Raw genomic sequence first — 21,406 nt, forward strand, 5'->3', positions numbered from 1 at the left:
ATATCTTAGAGATATTAATTCTTAATTTTGCATAAACGTTATACTTTCATTGCTGAACGTCTCAAAATAGACGTCACATAGGTGTCCTCATAGAGGGACACCATCCGCTTAGATACATTTCTCATTCCTGCGCACATTCAGCTTAATTTCGTACCGATAATTAATCATTGTGTAAATCATGCTATGTCACTTTTTGTGTGAGGCATATAAACACGGTTACCTACTTCGATCAGTTTTATTTAGAGTAATGAGAACATTTTCATTTGTTTAAATATTTTTTATTTGACATTTTAAATGTTAATAAGTTCACTAATTTAAATGTAATATATATTTATTTTTAATATTAATTTGTTTATTTTAATTTAGTTCAAATTTGTATTAAATTGGAATGATTTTTATTTTTCTTCATTTACATATTTCATCTATTTTTTTTTGTACAAAAAATATTCGAAATTTTATATTTTAAATAATTAAATTTCTTAGACTATAAATAAAAAATAAATATGAATCTGAAATATTCACAAATATTGCCACTCGCATAAGAAATTAATCGTATTCGTCTGTGAAAAGTATTTTATGAATCGGTTGAACCAGAAGAACGGCGTTCCCAATGAGGACTTTCCCTTCTCCTTGGAGGAAAGTGCAGTTATACCTTTTTGCAATAAAATTTATTTATAGAAAACAACTAATATTAATGAATGCGTTTTTCATTCTATTTTAAAAATTTTAATAATACACGCTGAAAGTTTTAATTATTAAATTATTTAATCATTAGTAATTATCTAATGGAATGATTCTTTAATGATTTCATTAGCATATGTCTTCATACATTTTCCTCTTTTTTTTTTACTTTTCTCTAACCTGAAGGGGAAAATACAATTGCAATTAAATAGAAACCTCTTTGGAATTTCTTGCTTTTTGTTTTAAGGCTTTTCTTAATACTCAATAATTAATCTTTTTTTATTATTTTTTTTATTTTTAACAAGTTTTACATGTCAGTTTAAATTTAATTCCGAATATTAATATTTTCTACAAGATGGATTATTTTATAAAATAACATGATACATCGAAATTTGACAGGCATGTAAAAAAAATCAATGAGAAGGCTGCACAGAATGTACCATTCAATTATAGCTATCAAATTAGGCAATTTGGTTTTTGTAGGAAAGCTGATTCTCATTAAGATAGAATACTTAAAAAATAATTGAAATTTTGAAATTTTATCTTTGTGAGTTTGGAATTAATAATTCATTCACATTGTCACATATCAATTATTTTTACGCAATTTCAAAGTTTTTAAAATAAAACTTTTTATTTATATTAATTTCATTACCTGCAAATTTTTCATTAATGAAAAAATAAAAACATGTTTAGTAAATTTTTAAAGGTACTTTATATTGTATGATTTACTGCGTTTATACAAACTCACAATGAAATTATATTATATAATTATTTTCTGCATATTATTGTTGTTTTAATCAACGTACAGCCAGACGAAACATTCTTATCTTATGAAGCTGTGGTCCAAGAATATTCTTTAAATTTATAGCCTGTGGATGTTATGAATATTTAAAAAACGTAAATTAATTTCATTTCCATACATCCACTTTCATATTATATCTCTTTTTTCTTATAAAATTGGCGAAAAATAACATTTTCTATCATATTTTTCTCGTGAGAAGTAGAAATTATTTTTCAACATAATTTCATTTTTAAATTCCCTTTTTTTATTATTTTGTAGTTTTTATTGTTTTGACTTTGAGGAAGAAGCGTATTTAAATAACAGTACAACGCATATAAAACAATCAGATTTTTTGGAATGAATTGCATATAAAATTATGATGGGATATATGAAAAAGAAAATTCAGAAAGACTTTTAAATTGTAAAAAAAAATTGTATCGAATTATCTTTTCCAGATTAATGAATGTTCTTAAAAATTCCAATTTCATTCGATATTAAGAAAATAACTTAGATTGAATGTAAATGATAAGCATTTTTTTATAAATTTTCCTCAAAACAATAATATAAGATTATTATTATAGTTCAAGATATAAAATATTTAATTAGAAACTAGGAAACAAATCTAAGGCAGCAATCAATAAGTACAAAAAAGTTCATAGAAATTATTAAATTTATTAAAAAGGGATGCATCAAAAACAGAGAGGATTCTGATACAGGATTTTTCGCAGAGCTAAATAATATCTGCGAAGTAAAATAAAAATTGTGGTCTTTAATTTTTATCAAGGATGTTGATGAGTCACCGTTTTTTAAAAAATGAGCACAGTCAAAATATTCGAGAAAGATATAAACTCATTTGGATGTCATTCGCCTCTGAGTGTTGGCAGTTCCATTTACCTGAATGACCGATCACCGCGAATAGTAATACTAGTACAAATTTCAAATAAGTGCATTATTTGTCTATGCGACAACTTCATATATATGGGGGGGAGGAGGCATGGCCTTTTATTGGTGATGATTTTACGCCCATTTCTGTACATTTGAAGAAAACGGGAAATATTTTGTGTTGTTTTCTTTTTAGGCAACATTTTATCCTCATATTTGATACATTACCACGATATTCGTGAAAAGATATATTCGATGAAAATATATAAAACATTATTATTATTGTGATAGATTTTTAAGGTGTATCTTTCAATATAAGAATGTTTTGTTTACTTATATTGAAAAAATTCCGCTGCATTGCAACGCGTCTCTTTTCACAATCCAAAATAAAAAAAAATATATATATATAAAAATGGAAGTTAATTTTCTCATCAGCAAAGCGCATCTTAAAATTCAAAATTCTTTTCTAGCAGTTAAGTTAAATAATTTTTAATTCAAAAAATATTTTTTTCTAATTTTTTTATCAATAAATTAGTAAAAAATAGTTTCTAAACAAGGAAGCAGGATTTCGAAAGTAGATACTTTTTTTGCCCTGGTATAATGAAAAGATAATTTCATCATAATTTTTTTACCTCTAATTTCATGAGTGTTGCAGCTAAAAGAAAAGAAAAACAAGTAGGAAAGAAATTTAGACTGAAGTGATTTCCACAAAGAAATGTCGCAAGATTATGTTAAAGACGAAATTTAAGATTTAAAAAACATCAACCCCTAACTTTCAAGCAATTGCAGATATGGAAAAGTTTTCGTAGCCAAATTTGGCAGGTATCATAAGACAAGAATTCATCAAATTATCTTTAACCTCAAAAGAGAAACTTTCAACATGGTCAAACATTTCCAACAAACAGCAAACATTTCCGCATGGTCAACCCACTCTGTTGTCAAAGTCAATCTACGAATCTGCCGCTGTTAGATAACAGTTTATATATTAATTAGTAGAATGAGTCTAAAATAGCCACTATTTAACTTAAATAGAGGCTCACAAAGCTATATTATTTTGGCTTTTAAAACCATTTGAAGCAGAATCGTGTACAATCGTATTTGGAAGTTTCAAAAAAGTGAATATAACATAACAGAAATCAAGGTATGGAAAGCAAATGGATTTCCGACAATCATCATAAATGATCGCACAAGTGTTACATTTTCGAAGAGATGTATAATTAATTTCAAATACTTTATTTTGTTACCCAGAGACGTTAAATATATGCAACAATGAAATATAGGACAAAATCCTAAGTAATCTTCTTTGCTTGTGATGAATTTAGTCTGCACAATATTGTACCACTTTTAAATATCTTTTTTAAATTGCTAACAGAAAATACGAAATAAAGCTATCGATCCGGAATCCTAAGATGGATTCCGTGTTTGAACGGTTTCCAAAAAAGATAAATCTGCAGAAAAAGCTATCCGAGTTTTTCCGAAAAGATCTAAACATCTCGAAATCATTTAACCGAACCTTTCGAAAAAAAATTTCATCTTGTACGGTGAATTAGCTTGCACTACATTTCCATAAGCATTTAAAAGAATTTAGAGCTTTTTGAAAAAAAACGAAAGTGATTTTTTTATCCTTTTATTAATTTGAATTTTGAATAAATGGATTTTAATCTTTCAATACTTTAATTTAACAAAGTTGAATTGATGAACATTTATCATTTAAATATTAAAAATATATGTCTTATATATTGCATTTTATTTATTCTTCCGTTATCTGCTATAGTTTCAAGGACTGAAACAATATTTTATATCTTTATGAAAACTTTCATTTATTTATTATTTTTCCTGCAAAACCAAACATTCTTTTCGTCCAATAAGATTAACAATTTAATACAAACTATTGAACATTTCACCCTACTCTAAAAATCACAATGTTGGTATGTAAGCAGAGAGAAGGAGATAACAGAGAAAAAATACAAAAGGAAATTATCCGCTTAAATGATGCTTGGAAAAATTCATCTTTAAAAAACTCAAATCAATTGATTTCATTAAATGATAAAAAAGAAATCATGAGCACCTAGCAAATAAGAGTAAAAAGGGTCAGGTGAATAATTTAGAAAAATAGCATAATGAAATTCATTTTTTAAGAATGTTTGCATAAATCACCTCGTATGTTTGCTTTCAGAAAAATAAATAAATAAAACACGAGTAAATAAATCCCGCTATCAATTCAACAACACAACTCAATGCAAAATAAATGTTTCCAAAAGCTGTTTTCTTCAAGATAGGAAATATCATGCTATGGAAGAAAGTTCTTCAAGAGAAAAAAAAATAATGTGAAATTTATTTACTTTTGCACTCATTCTTATTGACGAAAATTGAAGAGAAAGATTATAATACCATTGTTTCAGTACCTTAGAATACCTTTCAATAATTTATAACAATACCTTAGACGTATCTCTTTTGCTAGATGATTTTATGTTATCTAACGTAGTTTTAAATTACATTAATGCTAAATTCGTAGTAGTGAAGTTTAAAATGAAACAATCTTACCATAATATATAATAAGTTATCATAGACCTTAACTAGATGCACAGGTTAGATGAATGATTGACGTCCGGCAGCAGATGAAGGGAATTCAGGCTAGGATCCTAAGAACAATTACCAGCCATATTCTAGTTCTTTCCTTAGGAAATACCTTCCGTTATGGAGTAACTCGATCCATAGCATTTAAATAAGAGTCAGGAAATCGAGAATCTTTTTATTTGTAAGAAAAGCTTCACATCCATACACTCATGGTGTCTTCTATGAGATTGGGTTTATTACACACTCATACACACATAATGCATTCATGCTATATAGTATACAAAAAAAAATGTAGATGCGTGGCCGGAAAGAAGATACTTTTGAAATTTTAACTTCGATTCAATTCATCCCAGTTGGCATAATTTTCAGAAAAAAAAAGAAGCGTTGATAAAACAACGTTTGCTCACGACAAAATAAAAGAGTAAAAGTGAGAATATTTTGCATTTAGATGTTTCAATACGAGATTTCGATAGGGATTTTGTTGACATTATTGAGTTAGGAAAGAGAATCTTAGGTACATTTTATCAACATACTAGGGGCCAGGGATTATTATCAATTCGGTTATGGCTTTTGAAAACAAAGAAAATGGAAATTTCAAAGTGAGTGTGGCAAAAATGGAATAAAAAAGTAGGATTTGGATCACAAAATAGAAAAATTTATAAAAAAGAAATTTGATACAAAGAATTGATACAAAAGAATTGATACAAAGTTATTAGAATCAAGTTAATAGGAAAAACAAAAAAATTATAAAAAATATAAAAAAAGAATCCGGCCTGAAGACTTTTTCAAGGGTCACCCTCAGGCAGAGATTCAAAGAAAGTGATTTTTTCTGTGAGGAAAAACAGACATTGTCTAAAAATGATTCCTCGTGACCCGAAAATCCCCTGAAATTACGCTCAAGAGATATACCATTTTAACAGAAAGGAAATATAAAACCACAAACAAGAAGAAATCAACCACAACAAAGTAAAAATACAATAACAAAAATAGCAATAAAAACAAACAATAGCACTACAATTAAAAACGAAAAGGCCAGTACATACCACTAACAGTCAAGAAAACTTTAAACTATTGATTGTGATTCCCTGTTTTTAAAAAAACTAGCGGTAAATTATGTAAACAGATGTAGGCACCCAGCGCCATCTATTGAGTAATCCAATATGCAATTAAAGTTCTATTTTTATTTAAGCCAAAGGATTAATCCCAAACCATACCTTGTTTAATTAAAAAATTGACATTACAGTAATTTCTAGGAAATTCATTTTTAATTAAATTTTTAAGGAGGTTGTTTGATGCTTCAATATAAGAATTTTTATTATTGCAAACCCTTTTGATCCTGTTAACTTGTGAGAAAATTAGATTTTTGAAAATTTTAGAGTTTAGATTGGAATGGTAGTTACATAGTTTTGTTATTTTAAAGTTGAAATCTTCCCTTTTATCGTATATACCAACTATTGTTTTATCATTAGCAATTTCGATTTTTAAATCCAGAAAGGTAGCCTCAAGTTTATTTTTATTTGTATCTTTTAGAATTAAATCTTTTGGATAGCAATTAGTAATAATATTAGTATTGTCGAAGTTAATCAAAAGTAGGTCATCAATATATCTCCACCCGTTTATTAAATTATATTTAATTATTTTTTTCTCATAGTAATGCAGGAAAATATTAGCTAAAGCACTTGAGAAAGCTGTTCCCATTGGAATGCCCTTGACTTGTTTATAAAAATTAATACCATTAAAAACGTAATTTTCAGTAATATTAAAATTACATAACTGAAGCCAGTTATTTTTAGGAATGATATTTTCATTTAAATATTCGTCATATATAAAAGTGCAGACCTTTATTAATTTTTCATGAGGTAGATTAGTGTATAAATTTTCGAAATCAAAAGTATTAAGTTTATTAATGTTGTTATCTTTAAGAAAATCCAATACTTCTTTGTTACTAGAAATAATAAAGTTGTCTTCATTTTTTATTTTGTCCAGGATAATTTTTAAGTATTTAAAGAAATGTTTATTCGTATAGTAATTATAACTGCCAGTGCTACAGGTTACAGGTTTAGCTTTTGCAAAAAAAACCAAAACTAAGACTTGCTCTCTTAACTATCCTTATTTATTCCCAACAGTTAAATTTCATAAAAAACCATTAAAATTCAGATTCGTAACCTGTAGCACTGGCAGTTATAATTACTATACGGGTAAACATTTCTTTAAATACTTAAAGATTATCCTGGACAAAATAAAAAATGAAGACAACTTTATTATTTCTAGTAACAAAGAAGTATTGGATTTTCTTAAAGATAACAACATTAATAAACTTAATACTTTTGATTTCGAAAATTTATACACTAATCTGCCTCATGAAAAATTAATAAAGGTCTGCACTTTTATATATGACGAATATTTAAATGAAAATATCATTCCTAAAAATAACTGGCTTCAGTTATGTAATTTTAATATTACTGAAAATTACGTTTTTAATGGTATTAATTTTTATAAACATGTCAAGGGCATTCCAATGGGAACAGCTTTCTCAAGTGCTTTAGCTAATATTTTCCTGCATTACTATGAGAAAAAAATAATTAAATATAATTTAATAAACGGGTGGAGATATATTGATGACCTACTTTTGATTAACTTCGACAATACTAATATTATTACTAATTGCTATCCAAAAGATTTAATTCTAAAAGATACAAATAAAAATAAACTTGAGGCTACCTTTCTGGATTTAAAAATCGAAATTGCTAATGATAAAACAATAGTTGGTATATACGATAAAAGGGATGATTTCAACTTTAAAATAACAAAACTATGTAACTACCATTCCAATCTAAACTCTAAAATTTTCAAAAATCTAATTTTCTCACAAGTTAACAGGATCAAAAGGGTTTGCAATAATAAAAATTCTTATATTGAAGCATCAAACAACCTCCTTAAAAATTTAATTAAAAATGAATTTCCTAGAAATTACTGTAATGTCAATTTTTTAATTAAACAAGGTATGGTTTGGGATTAATCCTTTGGCTTAAATAAAAATAGAACTTTAATTGCATATTGGATTACTCAATAGATGGCGCTGGGAGCCTACATCTGTTTACATAATTTACCGCTATTTTTTTTAAAAACAGGGAATCACAATCAATAGTTTAAAGTTTTCTTGACTGTTAATGGTATGTACTGGCCTTTTCGCTTTAATTTTAGTGCTATTGTTTGTTTTTATTGTTATTTTTGTTATTGTATTTTTACTTTGTTGTGGTTCATTTCTTCTTGTTTGTTGTTTTATATTTCCTTTCTGTTAGAATGGTATATCTCTTGAGCGTAATTTCAGGGGATTTTCGGGTCACGAGGAATCATTTTTAGACAATGTCTGTTTTTCCTCACAGAAAAAATCACTTTCTTTGAATCTCTGCCTGAGGGTGACCCTTGAAAAAGTCTTCAGGCCGGATTCTTTTTTTATATTTTTTATAATTTTTTTGGTTTAATTTTTTTGTTTTTCCTATTAACTTGATTCTAATAACTTTGTATCAATTCATCTGTGTTTTAGAAGTAGCTGCAATTGCGGTCTCTAAATACTATGAAGTTCTTTTTTCAGTTTTAGTTTAAATAGGTTATAAATTTTAGTTGCGATTTCGAAACTGTTTTTGTTTCGTTTTCATTTTAGTTTCGTTTTCAAACTTTTTCTTACTTAAGATTGGTTATATATATATATATATATATATATATATATATATATATATATATATATATATATATATATATATATATCCAGTTAAACAAATTTAAACAATTTCAACACTTTTTAAACTATTATATAATTAAAGATTCCAAATTCTCAAGGAACCTAATTCTACACTTATTACTATCGCATCCCTAATTATTTTCCCAAATCCTTGTATTAAACAATGATTAATTCGAAGGTAATTTCTTCTGCAAAATAACTTTCTCCGAAAAATACCTTCTTTATAAAATTCAACCATGCTATTAATCAGTTTTTATTTATAATAAAAGCAATTAATAATAACATGCAACTTTCAATATTAACTGATTAGTTTTGTATTTTCTAAACATTCGTTAATATTCCTTTTATACTACATTCCAGTATTTTAAAATTATTATTAATTGTAATAACGTGGTATTTTTGCATTTTTTTTCTCTGAAAATGATTATATTTAATAAGGAATGATTTTCTCACATATTTCACATATTATCTGAAACATTTCTTCATGCCACTTTTCAACTTCCATTCGGATTTTTTTGATTATTCAAATTGTGTTTTAAATACTTTTATTGATTTTTTTATTAAATGCTGAAACTCAATTTATTTTTATATATAAATTGAAATATTCTACTAGAATAAAATATCCTAAACATTTTTTAAAAATATCCTATAAATAAATATCGAAATGTTAAATATTCTATATATAGGGAAAAAAATTAAACTTTGAAGGAAAATGAATGATACTGCTTATCAGTTTCTTTTTAATTGTAAACACTTCGATATTCTTCTTACTGAAATTTCATAAAATTTTTAAAATTTTATAATGATAATTAAACTTATTTTGTTTTTAATCATTTAATTTTCATTTGAAAACAGAAATTATAGACAGTGAAACTGAAATATTGTTTCTTCAAATATCAATTTCATGAGTTTAATTTTAAAATATATTAGCATGTTACTAAAGGATTGCTCAGTTTAAAAAACAATTATATATGTTTTAAAATTAACATCCCTGTAATACTGCGCAAGGATTTTAGAATTTTAAAAACAGAACTCCATAATGCATACTTTTCCATTTACTACAGATTTTCCTTAAACGGCCATTTCTAATTCGTTTGAAAATGAAGACCCAATAATTCGTAAACTGACTCAAATAAATTCATTTTCTATTTTATTTATTTTCTTTATTCTAGACCCAATAATTCCCAAATTGACTCAAATAAATTCATTTTCTATTTTATTTGTTTTATTTATTCTAGTACATTCCTTCATTTTATAAATATGAAGAAGATTAATTGTTTTATTTCGCAATTTTTAAGCAAAGCAGCTGGTGCGTGTTTGGATATTTTCATATTTCCTCTAAGAATGTTGTTTTGAATTCCCAGCAGAAATTCACAAGCAGTTATCAAATTTTTACTACCTTCATATTCTGATATATTTTTACCAGCGAATAATAATTTACAACATGACACAAATGCTAATTTTCAGCTTCCAAGAACTGGTTTCATTGTATTTTATCCCTGGATAATACAACAAACGATGAATAAATATTACTTCAGGTATCCTCTTTATTTATCAAAATTCTTTGATAAAATATTTCGTTTTTAAAATATTTGTTATTTCGTTTAATAAAGGAAATTTGAAAATAAAAATAAAGCGGAATCTTAGAACAAATAAAAGTTCAAAGAAGACATACTCGTATATTATTCCAAATTTAAATGTTATTTTGTGAAATTTCAATCATCCGGGCATAGTAGAAACTTCTTTCAGACTTTTTATAATACATTTTTTAAATGAATACTTAAAAAACAATAGATTATAAATTATTTTTATCGTAAATCTCTAAGAGTGCTAATAATCCTAGGAAAAAAATTTAACAGAGAAATATATCACTACACATATAAAACATAATATTTGATAAAAATATTCAGTTTAGTCATGAAATATGTATCTTCATTAATAACAAAAACATATTTTTTTTAACAAAATCTTGAAATTTTCTACAGAGAAAATCATAATCCTTGAATATCCTAAACTCAAAATAAAACTAACCAATAAAACAAAACAAAAAATTAACGTAATTTTCTAAAAGTTTTTATTTAACAACTTATAAATTCAATTTTGAAACAATCAGATATTTAAGATAATATTATAAAATTTGTATACAAGAAAACATAAATATCATAAGTGCTTCCACTGCAAAACAAAATGATAAGTAGAGAATGTTGCGATTACTTTTAATTTTAAGTTTATTTTGTGTCAGAAAGAAATCAAAACTAGGATATTTGTCAAATTCTAAAAAAAACAATTCAATTTTTCCTTAAAAATATGCGCAACAAAAAAGAAAACTGCGCCATTGACATTATATTAAATATATTCAAAATATTATGTTGCTTAAAACATTTTCTTTTCCTTTAAAATAATAAACAGCACAATAACTTTAATGAAATAAAGAAATATAATATAATTATTTAAGAAAGAAGTGTAAAAGATGATTTAAAAATAGCAAGATGTGTTTAATCTCTCCATTTGTCCCCTTTTTTATAGATGTTTCGTGAGTTTTTATGCTTTCCTTATTTTCTGTGTTTCTTTATAGAGAGGTTAATGAACGTCTGATCTTTTCACACGAAAGACATTCTTTACTTTCCACCATAGCCATTATTTATATCCATGTGGGGGAAAAGCTTTTATGTAGTTAAAATATAGGCCAGACATATTAATACATTGATTTAATAATGGATACTAAATGTGTGTTCTATATTTATATATATGACGGCAAATAAAAGAAAATATTCAAATTTTGAGCTCCTATAGAAAAAGGAAAAAAATAAAGAAAATTGTAGAAATAATGGCATGTGATTAAAATTCTTGTTCCTTAGCATTATAGAACTCTTGTCTATACAGAAAGCTCTGCAAACAAACAGCAAGCTACGAATTAGACGATTTATAGACATGAAAATAGGAAAGTCAGTATATTCTATTTACTTCCCATTAATTTGGTTTTTACATCACAACATTTTGTAAGTCTTAAATAAGCAAATATCAATAAAACGCTTCATGTACATGCATTTTACTACGGCTTAAAATTCATAAAAGAAGAAAAATATTTGAATAAAGTTGATATTTGCTAACTCAAAGTAAAAACTAATGGCTACCATATAAATAATTTGATTTATGCATTAGTAAATCATTTAAGACATTTAAATCCAAAAACAAATGTTGACTTTCAAACTTATAATTTTCAATAAATCCTTTTCATAACAATTAAAAAATAGAAATAATAAATGAGTCGTAATTAATATTTCCAAATGAAAAATAATTATTTCTAATCTACAAATATTTTTTACAAGATAAGTAAATATCCTTTTCAATAAACTGTATGTAGAGCATTGATTACAACAACTGCTGAATAAAACTTCAAAATAAAGTACTCATCTAATGCATTAATAATATTTTTTTAAAGTGATATATTTTATCGCCAGTCTTGATTGGATGAATACTAAAACTTTTGGGCAAATTAAGGATATTTTATAATTTTTACATTTATTTCAGAGTGGTAATATAAATTTGATTCCGGGATGTTACTTCAATGTTTATTAAATGAAAATACATAGGACCAAGGGGAAAAGTTAAATTTAGATTTACCGATTAATTTGAATTAAAAGCATTCGAATCATCTAACTATAGGCGTGTATCAAAGCTAGAAACATCGTACTACCGTTTCTAATTATGCGATCTTTGTCAAAACCCATTCTTTTATTTTCAGTGATCATTAATAAGAAATATTTGCATATGGATTTTCCTTCACTTTTTTCTGGTCATTTGCCAATATTAATAATTATTTTCAGCTTTATTTAATTTAGTACAACAGATAACGAGACTTTAATGCAATTCAATTACCTTTTCTTTTACGTTCTATTTACGGATCATAAAAAGTTTTCAAAAAGGATAAAATACCTTATAATTCCCATGTAAAAGAAGATATATATACTATGGGCAGACTTCTTCAAATTTATATTCCCTAAAGATTCTACCTCATTTTACGTGGAGACTAAACTTTATGATGACAGAAAAGAAAACTTAATGGTAATAAAATAAATTGATCTTTCGGCCTCATTGTTGCATTTTAATATATTATTTGTAGATATATAATTTATTTACTCGTTTAGTAATTATCAAATCCTTTTATATTTCCATTAAAAGATGAAAGCGAATAAGGCATACCTTAAACATTAATGAATTCTTAAATATCTTTTACCAGCATATTATCCTTGCTTTTTTAAACTAAAACTTGTTGAATAATGATACATAATGTGTTGATTTCATATGTTTGTAGTGAATAAATATTATCAATAAGAACTTAACTAAATATTTCATGCACTTTAAAAGCATAATATATTTTAGCGTTTCAATTATTTGTGTTTTTCCAGAAATAAAAACAGTCAAGGATTCTAAACAAACGATTTGGCATTAAAATTGACAAACTTTAATTACTTTAAGTAAAAAGTCAGCTTAATGGCTAGAAATATTGATTTACGGAAATCCAAAAACGCTTTTACACACTGAAATGTATCTTCCTGTGGTAATAAAACTGATATTAAGCCGTATTTATCGTTACATTCAGATATGGATCATTAAGATTGACCGTTTATACACATAGAAAAACCGTTATGGTCTTCGGTACAGTGAGCGTGAACGATTATTGGATCCAGATTTATCTTTGCATTTTCCAAGTATTTCAGTAGACTTTTAAAAGAAAAGGAAATACAATTTGTTAGTGTGACAAAAACAGACCAAAATAATAGTGAAATTTGTTTCTTTATCTGTGCCAAAAGATCGTAATTTATTTAAGGACAGATAAAAAGGCTTTAAATTTTTTGATTACAATTTCTTTTAATTTACTAATAAATAATATTCTAAATGCTCTTTTTGATTTTGAGCCTTAAGTTTATTACTTGCTAGCCACATTCGGCGACCGATTGGATTACCAGCAATATTGTTTGTGTTATTGTCAATTAATTGTATACAAAAGGTTAGTGATTCACCAAAGAAAATAATTTGAAGCATTAAATTTTAACATTTATCAAAGTTGTGTTATTTTAATAGTCTTATGCTCTCATTAATTGTTATATGAATCATCCCATCACATGACGCCAAATTGCTATTAAAAATGCAGTTTTCATAAAGAGCTATATTTTGACTTTCACAGTACTATAATTTCACTTTCGTATTTCTCATGAAATCTATATAGAGAGTCAACAGAATTCATATTTCTTAGTTTAGACTACTGTAAGATAACCACATGATAAAATATTTGATGCAACAATGAAAATAGTTTGAGTTTCAGGAGAAAAAAAGTAACCTATTGTTAATTAATAAGCAAAATTTGAAAAAAAAAGAAACTGCCCAAAAATTAGAAAAAAATTGAATGACTAGATATTATTAAAATGTGTTTTTTTTTAAATTTTTAAGATGATGTGGAATTTATTATGTTCAATAATAAGTTAACAATGAATTCATTCTTATCATATATGACAAATCCTTCATCTTCTCACAAAGACTTTTAAAAAATGGGATGTACGCCCACAAAGTTTTCATGTAAAAATTTGCTAGCAACTATTAAGCATCTTAAAAATAATTCAAATAAAAGCATTTTCTTTCTATATACCGGGTGTTTCAAAAATGACCGGTATATTCCAAAAATCAATAAAAGCTAAACGGGCAGCGATAAAACCGTTTGTTGCAATATGCTTGGGAGAACAATAAATTTTCAGGCAGACAAACTTTCGAAATTGATTACAATTTTAAACAACAGGTGGCGCTGCAGTCAGAAAAATCTAAACTACGATATTTTCCGAATATCCATCATGTGCAGCAATAACATGGAGTAGTCTCAGAATGAAATGAGCAGAAACCCGTGTAAAGGTCTCAGGCGGAATGACTTCACATGCAGAACAGACGTTTTGCTTCAGTTGTTCAATTGTTTCTGGATTGTGGCGGTTCACCTGATCTTTCAAGTGTCCCCACAAAAAGAAGTCGCAGGGGTTCATGTCTAGCAATTTCAAAATTTTTCAAACAGATCCTTTATTGTATCGCTTTTCGGCTCTTTGGTTACATTAAACTTTCGTTGAAATCTTCGCCTTGTTGCAACAACACTGTGTTCTACGCGGTGGAATTCCAACAATCTGGGAATCAATCTGAGAAATTGCTTGCAATCTGAGAACAGCACACGCTTAAAGAAGAAAGACGACTTACAGAATGGCGAACTCAGACTGGGTTTTCTTCTATATCTTTCAATTCGCCTTATGTTGTTGTAAATTGTAACTAATTTTGAAAGTTTGTCTTCCTGAAAATTTACTGTTGTCCCAAGCATATTGCAACAAACGGTATATTTCTATCGCTGCCCGTTTAGTTTTTATGATTTTTGAAATATACCGGTCATTTTTGAAACACCAGGCATAAGTAGCGAATATATAAGTAGACTTTCAAGTTAACAAGAAATGCAAAATTTCATTAAATTAAAATGCAAAGGATATGTTAAATATAAATATTTATATCGATATGACTAAATTTAGAAATTTGATATATTTATCAGAATATTGATCAATGTGAACCCAATGTATTAACGAATAAAACTGAATTCTTCTTTACATGTGTAGTATAAACATAGGTTTTATTGAATATGCAGAAAAACTGATCGATAACTGAAATTGAATCTTTCTCAGCCTAAGTATGGCAATATTGAGATTGGTTGTAATATCATATTTATGTTTGTGAGCTTAATTTTGTTTTTGCTATTTGTTCGCTGGTTGTGAGGAATGCAACATTTATTAATTGTGCTTTTTATTTACTATTAAAGGGTTTTATATTTTAATCGTTTAGGGTCTAATTTACACTAAATGGAACTCACGATATGCCAACAGTTTTAGAGAGAAGAGATCCAATTCCATCTTTTCCAGCTCATAAATGACAATAATGAGATTAGAAAATTAAGAATTTTTCATTTTTATATATCAAAGAAGAAAATAAATAAAATAGAAATGTAATATGTCAATAAAAATATATTATGAGATGTCTTATTTTATGTTTTAGATGATATATGAAATATTTTTATTGCTATTTAAAGACAGACAATGCAATCTAATGAAACATATCAAACAAGACTTGGATATCATCTCTGAACATCAAAATATATTTATTGATTGATAATATTATCTATACAGAATATGATTTTACGATTCTGATATCTTGGCAAGCTTTTACATTAATTGGCTTAACAGTCATCAATAAGGGCTAAAATTATTTTATCTATTGTTACTTGTAGCATTCGTCTTATTAAATCTAAAGAAGCGTTTAAGTGCATAAAAAAAATCTTAAATCGAATATTTTCATTTGGTTATTATTGATTGTTTTTATTTTTACTAGATTTAATATGTGTTTGTAAAAATGGAATTTGGTAGTCGAATATTCATTCACTATTTGATGCACTAATATTCTGAAATCTTTTCAGTTCTATATTCCTCATCGTAATAAAACGTTGCCATAGTTTTAAAATATAACAATTATTGGATTTTTATTTATTTCTAGATTATTCATGCTGTATCATCTAACACAAAGAAAAATTGACATAGATTATAATAAATAATGACATTGAATGTCATATAATAAAAATTGACATTGAATTTATAATAAATAATGACGAATTAAGATGATGGAAACTATTAAAAAGTAATTGGCTGGGGAATAAAAGACATTTTTTTAAAAGGCATGCCTTATTTATCGCACTTAAAAGTTGAAAAAAATCCTTTATAAAGTAAAATAAAATATTGTAGAAATTATAAGAAACGCAATAAGGAAATAAAATGAAATGAACTCGAAAGAAGACAAATTTTTCTGATTATTAAGTACAAATTAAAATATATTTTGATTAAGACTATTTTATCAGATTTCATATATTTATGAATTTTAATATGACATCCGAAATCTTAATACTATTATCCCATGAACTAAATCAGGTTTAAAAAGAAGACTACATTCCTACATATATAATTATGCTAATTTTAAGGAATTCAGAAACTTGTGTTATTCTAAATCAAATCAGATCATTTCACCAAATTATATCCACTTTGAATGAATTATTAAATAAGAAATAAATGGAAGTGTGCGTCGATTTTTTAACTTGTATTTTGGAATATTACGTATTTTCTACAACTGATTTATTTAAAAATATGAAACTGCTTTTCATTTTGTTTTGCTTTAAAATCATTTACTGAAAATCATGCACGAGTCTCATGCATGCGACAATACACGTGCATGCGACAATACACGTGCGTTTACGAGAGCATGAATAGATATACCAACAGGTAATCAACTTGATGATGAGTTTTTCCAATGTTAGATAAAATTTGCTATTTAAATTATTACACTGCACGCTTAATTCCATCTATTAAACTCATTATCGTTTTGGATTTGCAGTTAATTGTAAGACTAAAACTCTTCCCATTAAAAAAGAATTCTTTCGAAACCTGAAAAGAAACATTTTATGTGCGAATCAAAAACGAAAACCACATTTCATTCATCTACCTTGACTTGAAAATTATACAAATTTTATTCCCTCAGTGTTTTTATTTTTTATTTTATTATCATATTCTGACACATTCGGTAAATATAATGCCAAACTGGTTCAACATATACAGTAAGGTATAAAGCGTGGAGAAGTATGAAAAGAGACTATATGAGACATTTAATTACACGTTTTAATTTTTACCCCAAAGAATTAAAAAAATATATAATTTAGATTTTGCATTATTTTCAATCTTTAGACACAACAAATTCTAATCAAATAAATAGTAAAATGATTTTTTTTAGTTTTTAATAAATATAGCAGGCAATTAAACATTTTGAAATAAATGAATAAACAATAGCATAAACATAACATAAAAAAAACATAAATGAATTAACATGACATGACATGAATTAAATGAATTTACATGAATTGACATGACCTGAATTGAATTGACATGAATTGACATGACCTGAATTAACATATGGCATGAATTAACATGACATGACCTGAATTAACATGACATGACATGAATTAACATAAATAAATCAACATAAAATGACATGAATTAACATAAATAAATCAACATAAAATGACATGAATTAACATAAATAAATCAACATAAAATGACATGAATTAACATAAATAAATAAACAGCAATGCTATATGAATGTAATAGTACTTGTGATAAGATAATTATTGCATATGCCTTTATAAAAAAGAAACCAAAAAAAAAATGTTTAAAAAGGACTCACGATACTGTGTAGGTATGCTCTACATAACTTTTAAAATAATTTGACACTTAACTTAGTTATGGCCTTTTCTCTGATATTGGTCCTAAAATATAAAATCTAAAAATAAGATCAAAGCATAGAATGCAACATATAGTGTTAGTGTAAGAGAAATCATGAGGAGACAATTCCCATTTGTTGATTTATATGTCGTTTGAATAATTAAGCTTACATCTAAGCTAATTTATATATTTATACATAATATTACACCTAAACACACATTTCTCTTTATCACAAATTAGTCATAGCTAATATGTTAATTTAGAATTAAATATGTGAATTAAATTAATTTTAAAATGTTTTACATGCTTTTTTATGTGTAATTATTTTTTTAAATCATTGCTAAATTAGTTAAATGTCACCATCTGCAAATGTATAATTTCTTTCACTAAATTGACTAATAAATAATCGCTATCTAATAAGTAATCTTATAAATCTTTTAATAAATAATCTCAAATAATTTCTTTTCTTTTCAGATATTTTACACCCTTTTTGTCACATTTGGAACTTTCCACCTCACTCCTGAGATTGAAAATAAAGGTGAGTATTAATTAATTGTGCTTGTGTTAGTGGAAAAAATAGATACCAAAGTAGAAATATAATTTTTCCGAAAATCAAAGTTATAAAAATATCTTTTAACCTTATGCGACGTAAAAAATAATTTAAGAAAGTAAAAAGTGAATTAACCTATATTTCAGAAAGGAAGTCATTCTAAAATTAAATAAAATAAAACTTAATTTTGATCATTTGTTTCTTTATGTTTTTTAGAAAACAAAATACATTTTCTTTTCATTTGTTAAATAGTTTAGGGGTGTTGCAATTTATTGGTAAGGTATTGATTTTTAGATATAAATTGAATTCCAGTAATATTTTATCATTCGTGAAATAGGATGGGATGAAAATTGTACTTTTTTAGAGTTTTTAAATAACTCGGAAAATCGCATATTTACGGGTTACTCAACAATAAATTACTTTAAGAATAAGCGTTGCAGCTTCAGTTCAGGCTACGTTTTAGTTTCTTTAAACGCGCAAATGTAGCACTAGCAAATTTTGTGCTCATGTATAAAGATATTTTTATTAGAAAAAGAAATTTTAACGTTATAAAAATATACACAGCATTTTACAAATTCTAATTATCTAAATTTTTGCATACTTTTTATGCTTTTCATTATCTTTATTTCTTTTTCTTATTTCTTTTTTCCTAAACCGATTTTCTTATATCTTACATACCCATATCAGAAACTAAAGAAATGTTTTCCTTTTTTTAAACCTTTATACTTGAATAGAATCAAAGTTGTTTGATGTTAAAACGTACACATGTACTATAACATATTCCTAGTCATTTGGAAGAAAAAAAAATGCCTTTTACATGTCATGCAGTTGTGAAAAAGACAAATGAACCAGCAATTTAGAGAAATTTATATTATTTAGCAAAAGGGATGGCCTTCATTAACAATCTAATCTAATTGTAGAGCAAAATGATACATATGGCAATGGCACTTGTAATGTCATTGACTTGTGCAAATATCCAAATGTATGAAAAAGTGGAATAAGTTTATCGTGAGCTCCTTCTGAAGTTCAATTCATATTGAAGTAAATGTCTGTTACTTCAGAAAAGGACTTATTAGATATAATTTATATGAATATAGTTACAACCTTTTATATGATCTTTGACTTATTCATGAAAGAAGATACATCATAGTGAAAAACGCAAGCAAAGTTTAAGACAAAGACGAACCATTCCACAATCTTTAAGATTAAAAAATGATGTGGTCAGTAGCAATAAAAAGAATACATTTTCATTGTAGATAAGATAATTTCATCTTCCAAGGAAAAATAGGAAATATTTTGTACCGAAGATTAAGGAAAGAGAAATACACATGATTATTCGTGAGACTTTTGAGCAATATTTCCATAAGTATCCACTTGAAATGGAACCGGTAGTGAAACAGCTAAGAGTATTCTGAATGCTTGATAGCCAATAATATTGATATTAATGAATTGGATTGCTTACGATGACCTATCATTGAATACACAAATGAAAAACGGTTTATCCACAACTTTATATAGGCATTATAATGGTTCATTTACTTACTTCATTTCTTCCATCAATTTTAAACCAGATCTCATATATTTATCAGAGACGGTATCAGTCTCTTTCTATAGAAAAATCTCGATGAAATGTGAATAATTATCAGTTATAAATTCTAAATGATGCTAATAAAGTTGATGTTCAGCCTAGGCCAGCACCTTCTGAATAAGAGAAAATTTTGACTACAAGTGGTCATCGACGTTTCAATCCATTTCAATTGTCGAATCTGATTCAAAACTATATTATGCAGGCATATGTTCTTGTCCGTAACTACAATAAGAGGTGCCAGTCAATAAAATATTGTCCTAAATATATCTTTTACCAAAGCAAGACACATTTTTTACATGATATCATTGATCATCGATTAGGTGAATGATCGAATATATCACTCAGGGAATATATTGTTGGTTATGATAATTATATGAAAAGAAGTGTGTACGTGGCCTTACCGGAGGATACTACTGAGAAGAATTCAAAATCTATGTTGGAAGGAATGGACACATTTACCTTCCTGTCTAAATGTTAATGCTACTGACTACAGTAAACAGATATCTTGAACAAATTACAAATTGATGTCCCCTTCAGTAATGGAAAGCTACTCTTTCAATTTTCTCAGTAAAGGGAATGATCTGGGAAACAAGAGATAAATCTGCTTTATTTTGTTTGGCAAAATAGTCAAGAATTTGCTAAAAGGGGATTTAACGTAAAACAGAGACGATTCACATTAATGCAACTTTTTTCTGAAGAATCAAAATGCTAAAATTTGAAACCAGTTCTTCATTGAAACATTATAATACATCATATTATATTATTCGTAAGAAGAATTCGAATCACAACGATCTCATCTAAGTGAATTCCAGATTTTTGCTTTAAAAAGTTTAAAAGGAGACGTAGATACATAGAACAATATTTGCATATTAAAATAAAACGTATAAAATAATTGATGTTAACGAATTATTTAGAAAAAAATTAAAATATTACAAATGTGTGATTTTTAATAATTAATAAAATTATATTTAATTTTTTGGCATCTAGATTAGTATTTCATTGGACATATATAGTGAATCAAAGGAATTCATATATAGTGAAGGACATATATAGTGAATCAAAGGATTCTTTACTTATGTTTTATGGCTTATGAGGTAATTAAATATTCATTATACGATAATTTAATATATGGTTATCATTCAAATATATTACATATGAATATTAAATTCTTGAAAAATTTTTTTTTCCATCTACCTCAGCCAAATGCCCAATAAATCTGTCGTTTCAGTGCAAACATTTTTTTCTTATTTATAGAGTGAAAGATAGAGTG

At 26.3% G+C, this 21,406-nt stretch overlaps 1 protein-coding gene across 2 annotated transcripts in view; it reads left to right on the forward strand.

Annotated features, from left to right (window-relative positions):
* Positions 1-21,406, forward strand: part of LOC129961658 (uncharacterized) — a 95,839-nt gene that overhangs the window by 34,643 nt on the left and 39,790 nt on the right. For both annotated transcript variants that reach the window (XM_056075184.1, XM_056075185.1), the window contains exon 2: positions 18,473-18,536. In XM_056075184.1, the coding sequence (XP_055931159.1) occupies positions 18,473-18,536 (64 nt within the window). The remainder of the gene's footprint in view (positions 1-18,472; positions 18,537-21,406) is intronic.

The sequence above is a fragment of the Argiope bruennichi genome, chromosome 2 (assembly GCF_947563725.1).
Source record: "Argiope bruennichi chromosome 2, qqArgBrue1.1, whole genome shotgun sequence".
NCBI lineage: Eukaryota > Metazoa > Arthropoda > Arachnida > Araneae > Araneidae > Argiope > Argiope bruennichi.